Source organism: Culicoides brevitarsis, chromosome 2 (assembly GCF_036172545.1).
Source record: "Culicoides brevitarsis isolate CSIRO-B50_1 chromosome 2, AGI_CSIRO_Cbre_v1, whole genome shotgun sequence".
NCBI classification, from domain to species: domain Eukaryota; kingdom Metazoa; phylum Arthropoda; class Insecta; order Diptera; family Ceratopogonidae; genus Culicoides; species Culicoides brevitarsis.
In genome coordinates, this window is record NC_087086.1 from 33,462,361 (window position 1) to 33,480,649 (window position 18,289).

At 31.0% G+C, this 18,289-nt stretch overlaps 2 protein-coding genes and 1 non-coding gene across 3 annotated transcripts in view; 2 read left to right on the plus strand and 1 right to left on the minus strand.

The window, feature by feature from the left end:
• LOC134832004 (titin) overlaps positions 1 to 17,562 on the plus strand; it is a 61,156-nt gene extending 43,594 nt beyond the window's left edge. Inside the window, exons 14-15 of the mRNA XM_063845880.1 lie at positions 16,831 to 16,983; positions 17,447 to 17,562. Of these exons, the coding sequence (XP_063701950.1) occupies positions 16,831 to 16,983; positions 17,447 to 17,481 (188 nt within the window). The 3' untranslated portion in view covers positions 17,482 to 17,562. The remainder of the gene's footprint in view (positions 1 to 16,830; positions 16,984 to 17,446) is intronic.
• On the plus strand, positions 2,656 to 5,792 carry LOC134832419 (uncharacterized). Its single transcript, XM_063846433.1, has 5 exons — positions 2,656 to 3,181; positions 3,784 to 4,032; positions 4,375 to 4,928; positions 4,991 to 5,265; positions 5,321 to 5,792. Exons 1-5 carry the CDS (start codon positions 2,656 to 2,658, stop codon positions 5,715 to 5,717), a joined length of 2,001 nt encoding a protein of 666 aa, XP_063702503.1. The 3' UTR covers positions 5,718 to 5,792.
• Trnai-aau (transfer RNA isoleucine (anticodon AAU)) lies at positions 6,862 to 6,935 on the minus strand. The gene has a single exon. It is a non-coding gene; the product is annotated as a tRNA-Ile (tRNA).
• Positions 17,563 to 18,289: the final 727 nt, after the last annotated feature.

Genomic DNA, 18,289 nt, shown 5'->3' on the forward strand with positions numbered 1-18,289 from the left:
ACTGCAAAAAAATTGAAACTGAAAAAATTTTTTTCCTTTGACATAGTTTTGATTTGAAAACTAAATCAAGAGCAAAAAAACTGTGTCAAAAACTGCAATTTTTGTCAAATCTTGCTCCAAATGGATAAAAATTTGTCAGAGGGCTCTAATTTATCATTTTTAATCATTTTATAACTCAAAACTGCAAAAAAATTGAAACTGAAAAAATTTTTTTCCTTTGACATAGTTTTGTTTTGAAAACTAAATCAAGAGCAAAAAAACTGTGTCAAAGCAATTTTTGTCAAATCTTGCTCCTAATTGATAAAAATTTGTCAGAGGGCTCTAATTTATAATTTTTAATCATTTTTTAACTGAATTGAAACTGAAAAAATTTTTTTCCTTTGACATAGTTTTGATTTGAAAACTAAATCAAGAGCAAAAAAACTGTGTCAAAGCAATTTTTGTCAAATCTTGCTCCAAATGGATAAAAATTTGTCAGAGGGCTCTAATTTATCATTTTTAATCATTTTATAACTCAAAACTGCAAAAAAATTGAAACTGAAAAATATTTTTCCCTTTGACATAGTTTTGTTTTGAAAACTAAATCAAGAGAAAAAACTGTGTCAAAAACTGTGTCAAAGCAATTTTTGTCAAATCTTGCTCCAAATGGATAAAAATTTGTCAGAGGGCTCTAATTTATCATTTTTAATCATTTTATAACTCAAAACTGCAAAAAAATTGAAACTGAAAAAAAAATTTTCCTTTGACATAGTTTTGATTTGAAAACTAAATCAAGAGCAAAAAAACTGTGTCAAAAACTGTGTCAAAGCAATTTTTGTCAAATCTTGCTCCAAATGGATAAAAATTTGTCAGAGGGCTCTAATTTATCATTTTTAATCATTTTATAACTCAAAACTGCAAAAAAATTGAAACTGAAAAAATTTTTTTCCTTTGACATAGTTTTGTTTTGAAAACTAAATCAAGAGCAAAAAAACTGTGTCAAAGCAATTTTTGTCAAATCTTGCTCCAAATGGTTAAAAACTTGTCAGAGGGCTCTAATTTATCATTTTTAATCATTTTATAACTCAAAACTGCAAAAAAATTGAAACTGAAAAAAAAAATTTTCCTTTGACATAGTTTTGATTTGAAAACTAAATCAAGAGCAAAAAAACTGTGTCAAAGCAATTTTTGTCAAATCTTGCTCCAAATGGATATTTGTCAAATTTTTAATTGCTCCAAATGGATAAAAATTTGTCAGAGGGCTCTAATTTATCATTTTTAAAATTTTAAAACTCAAAACTGCCAAAAATTGAAACTGAAAAAAAAAATTTTCTTTGACATAGTTTTGATTTGAAAACTAAATCAAGAGCAAAAAAACTGTGTCAAAAACTGTGTCAAAGCAATTTTTGTCAAATCTTGCTCCAAATGGATAAAAATTTGTCAAAGGGCTCTAATTTATCATTTTTAATCATTTTATAACTCAAAACTGCAAAAAATTGAAACTGAAAAAAATTTTTTCTTTGACATAGTTTTGATTTGAAAACTAAATCAAGAGCAAAAAAACTGTGTCATTTTTTGTCAAATCTTGCTCCAAATGGATTTTGTCCAGAGGGCTCTAATTTATCATTTTTAATCATTTTATAACTCAAAACTGCCAAAAAATTGAAATTGAAAAAAATTTTTTCTTTGACATAGTTTTGATTTGAAAACTAAATCAAGAGCAAAAAAACTGTGTCAAAAACTGTGTCAAAGCAATTTTTGTCAAATCTTGCTCCAAATGGATAAAAATTTGTCAAAGGGCTCTAATTTGTCATTTTTAATCATTTTATAACTCAAAACTGCAAAAAAATTGAAACTGAAAAAAATTTTTTCCTTCATTTTTGGTTTGAAAACTTGAAATCAAGAGCCAAAAAATGTGTCAAAACCAAAAGCTCAAAAAAAAATTTAGGGCTTAATTTGACTTTTTAATCATGCCATACTTTTTTTTTGATGAAATCAAGTGATATGATTTGTCGGCTTCTGAACGAACTAATTCTACATTTCTCATCGATTTTTTAAAATGCTTCCAAACAACAAAATCTGATTTCACGGGTTCTTTTGAACTTTTTAAACATATCTAAAACTTCATTAGTCATCGCGTGCTATCGTCACATTTCAAATTAACACCTTCACAAGTGTAAAATTGCCAATCGTTATTCCGTTAGAGTGAATTTTTCGATAGAAATCATTGAAAACTTTCCATATTTTGGCAAATATTGTCACGATCGTTGTTTGTTCATCCACATCTCTACAGTAGCTGAGATCAACCGTACACGACGATAATTCTTCTGCAAATAAACGCGAGTCTCATTAGTAGCAAGGGACAGACACGAGATAAAACTTTTTTTTGTCGCAGCAAAGTTCATACACGCAGCACGGAAATTTCTAATCAAATATTTTGCCAACAATGCTGCTATCTAACGTAAAATTATTGTTATTATTATTATTATCGTAGTACTAATTATATGGCGACCTTGAAAAAAAAACTATGACAATAACTTGACTGTTCATTCTCTGATTCAGTGGATATTCAAATAACAATAATAGAAATATTCGGATCGGTTCGCGAATTCAGTCTTATCATTAATATTCATAAAAAGCGGTTCGTATTTCGGATTATGGGAATTTCTTAAAAAAATGGTAAAAATAAACATTGCTAAAATATGGGAAGCGCGTGGTCATTTAAAGATCGAAGCAGCGACATTTTTCTTGATGGTCCCGGGATTTTTGATGATGATTTGCATTCCCGTGTTCGAACTGGAGAAAGCCTGTCGCGTAAATTTGGATTTTGATACGGAAATTTGTGATAATTTGAATAATCCAAGGTACAAAGAAATTTGTCAGACCATGTCGGAAAAGTCAAAAATGACAGAAAGCAAGTACAATTTAACGGAAGAAGAAGTCCAAGTTGATTATTTCAACTTTTTGCTGCTCAATGAGACAGAAGCGATCGACATCGATGAGTTGGCGCTCATTAGAGGCGTTTGTCATGCGGAAAAAGAGAGTCAAAAGTTGCTGTCGAAGCTGTATGCGTATCGAGCGCCTATCGCGACGACCTTTACCTTGATAATTGTCATGTTTGCGGGCGCATGGAGCGATAAATATCAGATACGGAAGCCTTTTATGCTGGTACCGTTTTTGGGGGAAGTTGTCACGATTGGAAGTGAGTTTTTGAGTTTTAGGCCGATACAATTATCAAAAATGTTTTCGATTTCAGAGTTGTAATTTTTTTTATGGAATTTCAAAATTTCCGTTGAAATTAGTTAAAAAGTTGAAATTTATCAAAATTTTAGTGAAAAATATTCAATTTTGTTAAGAATTTCTCTTCATTGAAAAAATATTTTCTAAATCTTAAAATTTTTTATAGAAAATTGAACTTTTTAGATATTAAATCTTTTAAATACCCAAAAATTCAATTTTTTAATTAAAATTTAAAAGATTTAATTAATTAATTTTACACAAATTTGAATATTTTTCATTAAAATTGTTAATTTTTTTTTACTTTTATTTATTTATTTATTTTGACTCAAATTTCATGTTAAAAATTTACAAAAAAAATTTAAATTTTTAAATTATTTTTTGATGAAATTTCAAAATTTCCCTTAAAAATAAAAAAAGTCGATTATTTTTAAAATTTTCGATTATTTTTAAATTTTTAGTCAAAATTATTTTAAAAAATTTGAAGAAAGCGGAAACATTTTTGATATTTGTATCGGCCTAAAATCCATTTTGTCGAAAAAAATCGTCAAAAAAATTTTTTTTTAGTTTTTCTCGTCTCCGCTTTGTACATGGAGCAAATTCCAGCAGATTATTGCGTTCTTGGAGCTCATATCATTCCAGCGTTGACGGGCGGACCAACACTTTTCATGATCGGAGCTTCAAGTTACATGACAGTGACAACAAAAGAGGATCAACGTACTTTTAGATTTGGTTGTTTCAGTATGTTCATCACGATTTTAGGCATTATTGGATCTCCGCTTAGTGGTCCTTTGTTCAAAGCATTGACTTTTGTTCGTGAGTTTCTTTTAAAATTTTGAAAAAATTCACGTTTCGCGGGTTTTGAGACGTGAAAAATTTTATTTTTAGCTTTTTTGATGGAATTTTTTTGAAATTTTGAGATGAAAAATAATTTTAATTAAAACAAAATTTAATTTTTTTTTAAATTTTTCGAAATTTTGTTTTAATTAAAATTATTTTTCATCTCAAAAATATTTTTTTACATCATTATTTCCATCAAAAAAATTAAAAATTAAATTTTTCACGTCTCGCTTGAAGAAAATATCGTGAAAAGTGAATTTTTCTCCCTCCAAAATGATAAAAAATGAAATTTTTCTGTTAAAATTTCATTAATTTCAGAATTTTTCTCCTTCACAATCGCCCTTTTCTGCATCGGAGCCCTTTTCGTCTACATTTTCATTCACGAAGTCACTGCCGAGGGCAATTCCAAAGAGACTTCTGACGTTGTCATCACAAAAAGTGGCGTCATAGTCGATCGTTCACGCAAATCCGAGGACTTTGTGATCGCTTCTTGTAAAGAAAGTTCTTCGCCAAGTGATTCCAAATCCATAAAAAAGATGATTTTGGACTTTTTTGATCCAACGCTCATCAAAAGTTCAGTTGAAGTGATAAAAAAATCCCGTCCCGGAAATACAAAAACAATTCTGCTTTGCTGCATTTTGTGTCAAACGTTATTTTTTGCGACGCACGGCGAACAAGGACTGATCTTACTTTTCGCGCGAACGGCGTTGAATTGGACGACGGAATTTGGGATGTTTGTGATGCTCGTTACGACAGTCGGATTGCTGGGAACGTTGATCGTTACTGTGGTTTTTGTGAATTGGTTGCATTTGCATGACGCGACGCTCGGGATAATTTCCATCATTGGGACTGTGGTTGCCAAACCGATTATTGTAAGTTTTTTTTCCTGAAAAAAAAATGAAGAAAATTGTTAATTTAGGAGATTTTGTGAAAGGCTTTCAGTAAAACGGAAGAGCAAATGTACTACGCGATTTTTTGTGACATGTTTGGGCACGCTCGGTACATCGCCATCAAAAGCATGATTTCGAAAATTGTCCAAAGTGAGGAATTAGGGAGAGTTTATTCGATTTTGGGTGTTTCAGATAACTTGGATCTCTTAGTTGTGGCGCCAATTTATAGCTTGATCTACTATCAGACGATTGAAACGTTGCCGGGAGCGATTTTTTTGTTCAGTGAAGTTTGGTTAGTCGCTGGTTTAGTACTTTTTATGTAAGAAATTTGATTTTTTACAAAAAATTTTTGTGAAAAAATTAATTTTTTGTAGAATTATTCGAATTTTATCAAGAAACACAATTTTGGAGACGAAAAATGAAGAAACAGAAAACCCAGAAGAAGAAGAAGGCAAACCAAATGTTTATAATGTCACTCCTGTGAGCAAAAATGTGAATGAATCATCAATGAATAACGAGACGCCTCCTCCGAAATATGAAGAAACGCCGCCAAATTTTGAGGAAAATGATGTTTCTGAGGGAAAAGATGCTAAAAAAGATGAAAATGAGTCAAGAGAAAATAATTCAAAAGGAAAAAAAGAGGAAAATAATGAAAAAATTGAAGAAATTTCAAGCCAAAGTAAAACAGAGGAAAGTCTGAAAGTAAAGGAAAAAGAGGAAAATGATGCAAATTCGATCAAGGACTTTGAAGCTCTGAAAAATATTGATTAATTTTGAAGATCAAGAGGATCTGAATTATTGAATTTATTATTTTAAAGCATTTATAGCCGTCCATAAAAAAATATTTACAGGAAAATTTAATTTTTTCGTCGCATAAAATTATTTTATTTTCTTTTTTCGATTACTTTCCGACAATTTATTTAAAGTTAATTAATTAAATTAAATTATTAATTAATTAATTTCCGACAATATAATTAATTTTAGTATAAAGTTAATTAAATTAAATTAAATTTAAATAATTAATTTTTCAATTTTATTTTTGTCCCCTGCCCCAAAAAGCCGAAAATCCAATAAATTATTTAATTTAATTTTTTTGTATCTCTTTTCAAAATTAAAAAAAAATATTTCGCAAATTTTTAAGATTTTTTTCTCAATTTTTAAATATTTCAAATTTATTTAAAATTTTTAGCAGCTTTAAAAATTTTCAATAAACAGTTTTTTTTGAAAAAAATGTTTTGGGACAAAAACATCGGAAAAAATTTGGAACGGCCTTATTAAATTAATTAGAAATTAAATATTTTGCATTTTTTAATTTTTTTTTCGCAATATTTTATTTTTTTTTAGTTTCAGTAGTTTTAAAATTCAAATAATTTTTTTTCAAAAATATAAAAATTATATTTATTTTTTTATTTATTTTATTTTATTTTTTTTTATTTTTATTTTTATTTTTATTTTTATTTTTATTTTTATTTTTATTTTTATTTTTATTTTTATTTTTATTTTTATTTTTATTTTTATTTTTAATTTTAGTTTTATTTTTATTTTTATTTTTATTTTTATTTTTATTTTTATTTTTATTTTTATTTTTATTTTTTTTATTTTTATTTTTATTTTTATTTTTTTTTATTTTTTTTATTTTATTTATTTATTATTTTTTATTTTTTTTTTATTTTTTTTTATTTTTATTTTTTTTTTTATTTTAGTGAAATTTTTAAAAATTAATCCTTAATTAAAAAAAATTATTTATTTTTATTTTATTTTTATTTTTTTATTTTATTTTATTTATTTCGAATTTATTTATTTTTATTTTTATTTTTTTTTTAATTTTAATATTTTAAAAGAAAATTTTTTTTCAAAATTTTTTTAGAAAATTTTTTCTCAAAATATTTTTAAAAAATTATATCAAAAAAATTTCTGGCCCATGCAGGGGTCGAACCTGCGACTTTCGCGTTATTAGCACGACACTCTAACCAACTGAGTTAATGGGCCTCTTGACATTTTCTTATCAAATTCAACTTTTTATTCAATTTTTTTTCAATTATTTCTATTGATAACGTTGCAAAATTCACAAATTCACGTTCAAATCAATTGACCTTGAACTTAAAATTTTTATTTCAACAAATCGCTTCCCCAAGTTGCACCGTAAAAAGCGTTTTATTTCTCGGCACGACACATTTCACATCTCGCTTCACTTGAAATTGCCTAAAATCCCCCTTTTTCATCAACGTTTGCAAGAAATTCGTGAGATGACAATCACATCGAAGCCGATTTCCACTCAAGTCAATCCTTATCGACGTGATACTTTTTAAATTTCCAACGATTTCATGCACTGCGAGGGTCGTGATTCGATTATTTCTGAGATCGACAGTCACGGAATCACGTCTCGTGCGAAAATTTGTGGGAAAAGTCACGTTTGTTAATTGATTTTCGCTCAAATTGAGATTTTCAAGGCTCGGATAGAACTTGAAAAAATCCGTGAGATTCAAATTTCCCGAAAAGTTTGAATGGGAAATGTTAATTTCTTCTAAAATCGATAATTTTTTGGTAATTTTGAAGGATTTGACCTTCGTGTGACTCAAATTTAGCGTTTTTGTGTTGTTCGGAAGACACGAATCGATGAAATTCGTTAAATTATTGTAACTTAAGTCAATTGCAGAGAGTTTTAAGTTACTTTGAAAGACCGTTGATGGCAATTCCAAGAGTTGATTATGAGAAAAATCGAAAAATTCAAGTTCCTTCAAGTCTTGAAAGATGTTTTTTTCGATTTTTTCAACATTTCCTCGTAATTTTAGACTTTTTACGTTCTTCAATCCCTTGAAAAAATCTGAAAATAAATTTTTCGCATCCAAAACTCGCAATTCTACGGTCCGTAGTTCATCACATCCTTGCAAATTTGGGAAATCCGTCAAATTTGTGCGATAAATTAGCGATTCTAAGTTGTCCAAGCCTTTAAATAAGTCATTTGGAGCTGATTTTAGCCGAACTTCATTGATATAAATCGTGTTTAAATGTCGATTTTCATCAAAAAACCCATCTGGGATCTCCTCTAAGTCATTCATATCCAAAATTATCTCCTCCAAGAACTCCATGGAACTAATTTTTGGTAATTTCAGTCCAGAGTTCAACTTAAAACTGATCAATCTGAGCTCAGAAAAGGCTTCTAAGTCGGATTTCGTGTCATTTTTGAACTCTGTCTCGGAAATATACAACCGCCAAACACTCGAAAGGCTTCCAATCTGAGAAAATTCGAAATTTTTTGAGTTTTGGATGAAAATTTCAACGACTTCCGACTCTGGTATCTGCATTTTTTGGATGAAATCAGCAAAAGTCACGTTCGTTGGAAGGGAAATGCTGTAAAAAGACACCGTAAAACTCAAAATCTCATGAAATTCAGGGATTTCAGTCAATATTGGAAGCGATTCCAGCGAAAATCGGGTCTCATCATCACTCAAAGGCCATAATTCGACTGTGGCATGATCATTCGAAGCTTTTACCACGTTCACGATGACCTGATCTTGACAATTAAAAGTGATTTGTGGTCCATAAAAGTTATTTTTCGTTAAATTCGAGCACTTTTCTGCCCGAATCCGACTTAAAATTGCGAAAAATATCAAAAATTGAACGTTTCGTCGCATTGTTACGTAAGAACTAACCCAAATTCATGCTTAAAACAGGTAATTTATTCGAAAATTACTACGTTGCACGAGCAAAAAAACACCGACTTTGTCGAAAAGCCTTGTCGCAACTGTTTTTCCCGACGATTTTTGAACATTCGAGGTACGCATCTTGGGCTTTTTCGTATTTCAGGTATGAATGAGGCGTTTCAACGGCAGTTTTGTTCAAACTTCCATCGTCGGGATTGATAAATTCGAGTCCTGCGCCCAAACACTTGAAGAAACACTTCTCGTTTTGGGTTAATTCCGTCGGGGGATGCGTTCCGATCAGCTGAAAAGCCCTAATTAACGTGATATTATTGTCCTCGGAGCAAATATCCATGAGGTGATCGTAATTTTCCCACTGCACAGGTACGGGAGGGTCCAAAGTCACGAACGACGGATCATAATCGGCATCTCCGAACAAAAATTTTTCAGCTGCAAAGTCATATTTGTAGTACGGAACGATCAGGAACTGAAAAAAATTGGAAAAAAATTAAAATTTTAATCATGAGAAAAGAATTTTTGACTCACCACGATGACGTACAGCGTAAAAAGCAAGAAAAACACGACGCTGACACACGTTACATGATTCGATGGCATCGCGATTAGTTTAATGAGTGTAAAATTTATTTTCATCCCAAACAGAAAATATTTTTGCGACATGCATCAGTGCCTTTTACATCACAAAAGTTGCTCAAATCAACAAACGTGGCATCTTTTTTTGTCTAATTGCTCATTTTCATGACGAATTTGACGAATTTCGATTTCTCATTAATCAACTTTGGCACAAATCCGTCAAATTTTTGCATTTTTATTCATTAATTTAAAAAAAAAAAAAAAAATGGAAAAAAATTGGGTGACAGAAATAACTTACGACACACAAGAAAAAAAAATTAAGCGAGAAATAACGCAGGAGGCATGGGCAGGTGAGATGAGTCGATGTCTAAATTTAACTTTCGAGACATTGTTATTTATTTATGGGGTGATGAAAAAAAAAGTTCTAGATCTGAATAACAACAACAATGAGTCAGAAATTAGTGGTTTTTGTTTAAAAGGCGATGATAAATTGACGTTAGAAACGATTTTTTAATGAAAATTTTATTTTTTTTTTTTTCAAGGATTTTAAGAAAATATTTTTTTTTTATTTTTATTTTTTATTTTTATTTTTTTATTATTTATTTATTTTTTTTTTTTTTGATAAAATTTAAGCTTTTATCAAGGGTCTAATATTTTTTGAATAATTTTATAATTTTTTTTTTTTTATTTTTTTAATTGGATTTCTTTAATAGAATTAGCAAGAAAGCGATTTTCAAATTTTTAACGGTAATTTTTTGAAATGACATTTACGAATCTTTTGGAAAATTTTTATTTTTTTTTATAAATTTTGAAGACTTTTTAATTAAATTTTTCGAATATAAGCGAATTAAGCTCAAGATTTCTTTAAAATTTTTCAAATTTTTTCCAAAAAATTCATAATTGTCAATTCAAAATTGACCGTTAAAAATTTGGAAATCTTTTTCTCGCTAATTCAAATTAAAAATATTCAATTTTAAAAGTTCATTTTCCTCAAAAAAAAAGACTTTTTAAAGGTTGTAAATTTAATTCAAAAAATAAAATTTGAAAATCGCATTTTTGCTAATTCAAGTAAAATTTTTTAATGGATTTTTCATCAATTTTTGAATATTTTAAAATTTTCAAAACTCATCACTCTGCAAACTAATTCTCGTTATGCCGAAAAAACACGAACTTTGCTGATATGCCATTTCCTCCAAATTGATCGTTTTCAATGATTTTCCTCGTTTATCGGCGCATTTTACGTCGCTAACCAAATAAATATTGCTGTCTTTTTGCCTCAAAGCTTCCACAAATGGTCGAAGGCGACAATCACACTTCAATGGATTCGGCTGTTAAGTCCCATTTGACACCCATGTTTCACATCAAAAGTCTTTTCGCTCTCCAGTTCCAACGAAATTGTTTTTCCTCTTCATTTTTCAAATCCGAGATCAACTTGAATTATGTCTTCTTTGCCATAAAATGGTCCTTCTAGCTCGAGTTCCGTGTATAAATTGTCATCTAAGCTCAAATAACTCAATTGGGGATAATGTTCAATGAAACTTTTGAGACTTAATTTTCCTTGAAGTTGATTTTCAAACGGAAATGAGATGTGAGAAGATGAAATTATTCCTTTTTTTCAACAAAATTTGTAAAAAATTCCGTTAAGATTATGTTTGTTTTTCAACTGACAAAATTGAGGCATGACAAAGAAAAATTTTCCCGCCCTTGATTTGCCACTGAGATCGAGATATTGCAAGTCCCATAAATGAGAAAAAATGTCAACTGGAACGTCTTGGATGTCATTATCGTAGAGAGCTACGGCTTTTAGATGCGAATTTTTGGTGAAAATTTCATCAGGAAGCGTTTTCATAGCCGAATTTGTCAACCACAACTCTCGTAAATTGCTTAATCCACTAATTTTTGGCACATTTTCACCTTTTTCTTCATTCCAGATTTGTAAAGAGCTCAAAGCATCACATTTGGTCAACACAGGGAAGACACATGCCACCATAAATCCATTGAGCCAAATTTGAAAGTGATGAAAAATCCATGAAATTCGGTCATTTCCGGTGCCGTAATCCATAATTTGCTCAAAAATGCGTTGGATTCAAAGTATTTTTGTGGAATTTCACGACAAATGTTCGAAAGTGAAAAATCGATTTCCAAAAATTTTTTTCAGCAATGGCAACGATTCAACGTCCAACTTCGCCTTGTAAAGTTACTCGTAATTGCGGCAAAACGCTTCCAAGTTCGTTTTCAAGTCCTTCAAATGTGTCATAAACCGTTAACGACCACAATTCCTCGAGGTTTGTGAGATGAATGAGACCGAATCCTGTACAAGCAGCAACTTCCAAGGCGCTAATTTGACGTGAATCGATCCCAAGTTGCTCAAAAATGTTCGAAATCGTTTCTTTTTCACTTTCGAACTCAAGATTACTCACAAAAACTGAATAAGAATCAACTTTTTCCAAGTTTTTAATGCCTTTTGGGAGTTCCGAGAGTCGCAAAACGGGATTTTCATCACTTTCAGTGTCATGAGGCTCAATAGTTATGGTGCCATGTGTCTTCCTTGGGTGTCCCTCGAGCGTAATTTTGACTTGGCTACACGAATAAACGTGTTTGATGATCGTTTTTTCATCGTTGAATTCTTCGAAAGTGCATTTTTCTTCACTTTTGGAAGAAATTTGTGCCGGAGAAGCGTTAACGACAGCAAGAATTGCTAAAAAGACGACTTTCCAGATCAACATCGTGCACTAAATGACCAAATTTAGCAATTTTTAGTGCAGTATCGTGTTGAGTTCAATGTCGAGTGTCGTAAATCAAGGGCGGGAAGGTTATTTCAAAGCTTTGTCATGCCTGAGTTGATGCTCCAGTTGATAAAAACAAACATAATTTAACTTTTTTATAGATTTCCAATGAAAAAAAGTCATAATTTCATCTCAAATCTCATTTCCGTTTGAATCGCCGTCATGATAAAGTCATTTTTCATCATCGCCGCTCTCGTGAATGGAGTTTTTTCGCAAGTCGTGATCGATTTGTATGACAACACCGCAAACGACGAATGGAATGACCAGATTCAAAACTGTTCGGATGCGAATAACATCGATTTTGATCGCGGATTTGACATTATTGAAGAGGAAAATGAAATTTCGTTGGATCTGGAGAGCGAAAAGTGCTTCGTGATGTGCATGGGACAACAAATGGGAGTCATAACAGCCGATGGAAAGTTGAATGAGACTGCATTTGATCCAATTCCGCCGTTTTTGCATGAAAATAAGGTTGGAGCTGCGATGAGAAAGTGCTCGAGGATCGTTGGGACCAGCATTTGTGACAAGGCGTATCAGCAAAGTTCGTGTTTTTTCGGCATTACGAGAATTAGTGTGCAGAGTGATGAGTTTTGAACCATTTTCAGGTCTATTTAAAAAAAATCAATTTAAAATTTTATCAAAAATGAACCAAAAACGTCTGAAGAATCAAAATTTTGTTTAAAAATGATAATTTTTTATTTAAAAATTTTTGAGGAAAAACTATTATTAATTGAATATTTTTAACTTGAATTAGCGAGAAAATGCGATTTTCAAATTTTTAACGGTAATTTTTTGAATTGACATTTTTAGAATTTTTGAAGATTTTGAACTTTTTTAAGTTTTTAAGATAAAAGTGTGATAATAAAAGCTTTTAGTAAAAAAAACCCAAAAAATTTAGAAAAATTCTAAAATTTTCAAAAATTCGTAAATGTCAATTCAAAAAAATACCGTTAAAAATTTGAAAATCGCCTTTTCGCTAATTCAAAATGTTCAAATCGTTCAATATCCGATTTTCCATTAAAAATTTTAGTTACAAAACGTTGCCGCACTCTCGACAATGTGTTCGAAATTAATTGATCGAGACAATTTATTCTCAAAACAAGAAATGACAGACGAGAAAACATTTAAAACTCTTCTCAAAAGTCTCCATTAACATTTTTCATCACAAAATCGCATTTTTTTATGTCTTTAAATCGTCTTCACGCCTTTTTTTCAAAAGAAAAAAATCAAAAATGTTTCTTCAATACATTGTTGTTGACTCGTTGATCTAAAAAAAAGTTTATTTATAAGTTTTTGGCTCACTAATTCTAATTTTAATGGCGTGCGTTGCGTGTGTGTGAGTCGATCGCTGGCTGTAACAATAACAACAAAAGAAAAAGTGTTACAAAATTTTCATCTTTTCATTAATTAAAGGCGGCGCCCATATTTTTTTCGAATTTTTCAAATATTTCGTCTCTTTAACACACCAACTTGCCAATATCGATCGTTTTGAGAGTTTCTTCCTTCGGATCGGCACATCGTTCGTCATTTGTGACTTTAATTCGAGAGTTTTTCTGTCGCAGCACTTCGATAAAAGGTTTTAAGGCACAATCGCACTTCAGTTTATTGTTGGTCAAGTCAATTTTGAGCCTTGATGAGGACTTTTGAACGTCATTAACGACAACTGTGGCTATTTGGTTGAAGCTCAAATCGATTTCAACGTCATTTTGATGCAAAAAATCCAAATTTCCAGAGATATTGAACCCAGTTAAGGCATTTTCACGCAAGTTCAAGATTTGAAGTGACGGAAAATTTAAAGCTGAATTATGAAAATTAAAAAAATTCGTGAGAAAATTATTCGAAAAATCCAAAAACTCCAATTTTGGAAGAGATTTTGACAGAAAAACCTCTTTTAACGGGTTGCCAGTCACTGTTAATCGCTCCAAGCTGGTTGGCAACCCTGCATCTTCGAATTTTGTCAGTTTATTAAACGTCAATTCAAGCTCCTTCAATGACGTTAGATGCGAAAAAGCATCATTCGAGATACTTTCAATGTCATTTTGAGTCAAAACGAGACTCGAAAGTGGATTTTTAGCAAAAGTTTTGCTCGTAACTTCCTTCAAACCGACATTTATGAGTTCAACAGTCCTTAAATTCGGCATTTCTGGAAAAAGTTCCTTCCCGGAAGGAATTGTGACATTTTCGGCATTCATCGAACGTTGATAGGAAATGGTTCGAAGCTCCGGTAAACTTCCAAAATCAGGAAATTCTGAACTTCCGATGTGCAATTTTAAGGTTTCAAGATTTTCCAGGCCTTGTAACGACGGAAATTTTTTTATGTCTAAATCTGAGACTTCAATAAGGCTCAAAAGTGGATTTTCAGCGAAATAATTGTCTTCTAAGGTATCAAAACTGTTAAAATCGAAGATGATTTCTTCTAAAAACCTCAAACCAGCCAGATTTGGAGCTTTTTCCAGTAGATGATTCGATTCCAGGCGTAAAATTCGTAATTTTGGAAAAATTTCCGCCAAATTTGATGAGGAATCCTTCGTTAAAGATGATGTAACGTCAAGAATCCATGTTTCTTCCAAACCTTTCAACTGTGAAAACTTTAAATTTTGACATCCGTAAGCTTGGATCGTCCTAATTTTATGCGGCGAGAATCCCAATCGTGAAATAACTTCAGCATAATTTGAATTTTCTTCTAATTCAACGTTGTTGAGACTTAATTCGACATTTTCTGCATCAAATCCGGGCTTTTCTTCCAATTTCATCAATTTTTCCATTGAAATCAGAACAGAATCTAATGCTGTGAGACTTAAAACCGCATTTTCTGTGCCTTGGGTGAAGCTGAAGACGATTGAAAGCTTATCACAAGTGAAGGAATATGAAATTTGGTTCTCGATAGAAGTTTCTTCAAACAAACATGGCGACTGAGCGTTCGTTTTTGAAGAAAAAATCAATAAAATTGAGAAAAATATTGATTTTATCGACATTTTCGAGTTAAATGTCGGAGAGAACTGAAAATAAATCTTCACAAGAGACATATTTATTGAGCATTTATGGATTTCTGATGAAGAGATAATCAAATTAAGCCCAATTTAGCACAAAAACGGGGAAATACTGCACTAAAGACTATAATTAGCCACTTAAATGACGTTCAACTTCTGTTTTGAAGCAGAAAAATTTGGATTTTTCAACAATTTTGAATTAATTCGCACCTATTTTTAACACTTTCGATCACTTAGTGAGCTCATGCCCACAAAATTTGTATCAAAACAAGTCAGAAAGCGATAAAAACTCGTCGCATGTCTATTGTTTGGAACAATTTTCAGCAAAAAAACTGCTCCATTAGTGGATAAAATGATGATACGTTGTCAAACTCACTTTTAGTTCTATCAAAACCTCCAAACAAACAATTCAACATGAAATTTTTGCTCTTTACTTTTGTCACAATTGCCACTTTGGCAGAAATTTTCGCTGACAAGTCCGACGAAGTTCATTATGATCCAGTTTTTGACAAAATGATTAAAGATTGCGCCATCAGTCACGATTTGGATGCCGATACGGCGTGGGATTTGATGGATTCGGATCGTGAAGCCAAGAATGAGAATGAAAAGTGCTTCGGAATGTGCGTTGGACAAAGCTTGCATTTGATCAGTACGACAGACAAGAAGTTGAATGCGACATTTTTAGCTGATCCGCCGATTTATTTGAAGAAGGAAAAGGTTCCGGAAGCGTTGAAGAAATGTAGTGCGATGAGCGGATCAACGGATTGTGAAACGGCATATATTCAAGTTGATTGCTTGTTTACTGAAGCAGGCGTCGATTTGGATGATGATGATGAGGTTATTGTTGTGAAAACTTAAAAAAAATGGGAATTTCGGGGAAAATAAAGTTTTTTTGTGAGAGTTTTTGTTTTATTTTTTCGAAGAGTTGAAGAGTTTTGGGCCTCTTTGAAAAATTTTGAGCTTCTCTTGAAGGTTTTGAGCCTCTCTGAAGAATTTTAAGCCTCTCTGAAGAATTTTGAGCCTCTCTGAAGAATTTTTTTTTTGAGGATTTTGACTTAAATTTTTTTTCATCAATTTTTTTCGCTAACATCTTTAAATGGCTCCTCTGAAGCAAAATTTTGAAAAAGTCCAAAACAAAAGTTGTTTCTAATGCCAAGAATTTGAGCTGGAGAACCGTGATCTACAAAAGTTGAAAAAATTTTGAAAAATCGGTATGTGAGCCCTCATAATAAGAGGATTTTTTTTTCATCAATTTTTTTTGCTAACATCTTTAAATGTCTCCTGTACATCGGAAACGCAAAATTTAGAAAAAGTTGTTTTGAAAACCTTCAATTTGAAGCTGGAGAACCTCTCTGAAGAAAAATTTGTGAGCCTCTCTGAAGAAATTTGAGCCTCTCTGAAGAATTTTGAGCCTGTACATGAAGAATTTTAGAAAAAGTCCAAAACAAAAGTTGTTTCTAATGAAAACCTTCAATTTGAGCTGGAGAACCTCTCTTGAAGAAATTTGAACCTCTCTGAAGAATTTTGAGCCTCTCTGAAGAATTTTGAGCCTCTCTGAAGAATTTTGAGCCTCTCTGAAGAATTTTGAGCCTCTCTGAAGAATTTTGAGCCTCTCTGAAGGGTCTTGAGCCTCTCTGAAGAATTTTGAACCTCTCTGAAGGGTCTTGAACCTCTCTGAAGAATTTTGAACCTCTCTGAAGAATTTTGAACCTCTCTGAAGAATTTTAAGCCTCTCTGAAAGGTCTTGAGCTTCTCTGACGAATACTAAGTCTCTTTGAAAAGCTTCAAGCTTCTCTGATGAACAATTTCAACCTTATTTTAAACTCACAAAATCTTCTTGAAATCCTAACCCAAATTTTCTTATTTGTCTTTTCAGCATCCTTTGCCGATCTCCTGAACGAAATCGAAAACGACATCAACAAAACCTTCCGAACTGAGTTCTACAAAAACTTTTCATCGCCAATCATCGACACAAATCATCAAATCGAACATCATAAAAACGATTTATTCATCTCAGAAAACAATGGAGGTGAGTCAAACGATTTTTCATCAAAAATTTTCATGATTAACATGGGTTTTTGGCATTGACCACTAAAACAATTAATCGCATGTCTAATCACTCAATAATCTTTCTAATTTTGTGTGTCATGTATCAATCAACTGTCATGTCTATCGTTACTTTCTTTTCTTCTTATCACGCACACCTTGAAATCAATTCAAACGCATTTTTTTTTTTTGCTAATTGCTCTTCTTCTTTATCTCGAGATGCATTTGGAGATCAATGTATTCGATTAATTCAAGAAAAAAAAATGAAAGTGACTCAATTTTCTCTGAAATTCCGATTTGGTTGAATGAGTCTTTCTTTTTCTCGCATGTCTCACATCACCATTCATGACGTCATTCTGATATTTTTCAATGTTTTTCCTTTCATTTCGCACTTTTTTGATCATTTTTATTGGATATTTGTAAGAAATTGTTTATATTTATTGCAGATTTTCATTGCAAGTCGTGCACATGCACCGTGTAATTATTTTTTATGGAGTAGTTAGTTACAGTTTTAAACTTTTAGTGGTTGTAAACATTTTATGTTTTAATAATAAGTGAGCAGAATTGTATCTAGCGGATTTGTTTCTCTTCTGTTCTTTGAAAATTTCTTCGTTAAATGATAAAATTTGTATAAAAATTAGTAACTAACAATTTAATATCTGTAGAAAACCCCTTTAATCTAAAAGAAATCCAATGTAGACATCTAATTAAAATTTTAGAAAAAAAAAATAAATGCACCTTAGAACCTAATAAAGATGTAGTTTTACCTCGTTAACTTTTGATTTTAATCATAAAAGTAGATTTTTATTAAAACTAAGGTAAGTACATAATAATAAGTGTGCTTGTTGAATGAATGAATAAATTTGAATAATATTAATTCCCATATAAAGTATCAATTTTCAACCCAAATCCATGTCAATATTTCATAAATTGATAAAAACATACAAAAATTGTGACAATTGAACAACAATTTTGTGACAACAAAGTGTCATTTATGGTCAGTAAACCATGAATTTGTTCAAACTTGTTGAGAATTCGAATTATTATCCGAAAAAAATTAGCTATATGAGTTGTGTTAAGTGTGGCAGGCTGTTATTTTTCACCGTTTTTTTTTCACCACACATGAAAAAATGAAGTAATTGCCCTCTCTGACGGATCGCTTGTACGTCAGGTGTATGGCATGTATAAATAAATTGCATATTTGGAACTATTGAATCGTAAAATGTTTCTGTTTTTATTTTTATTATTATGTTACTCGATATCGTTGAATAGAAAATAAATGCCGTGAT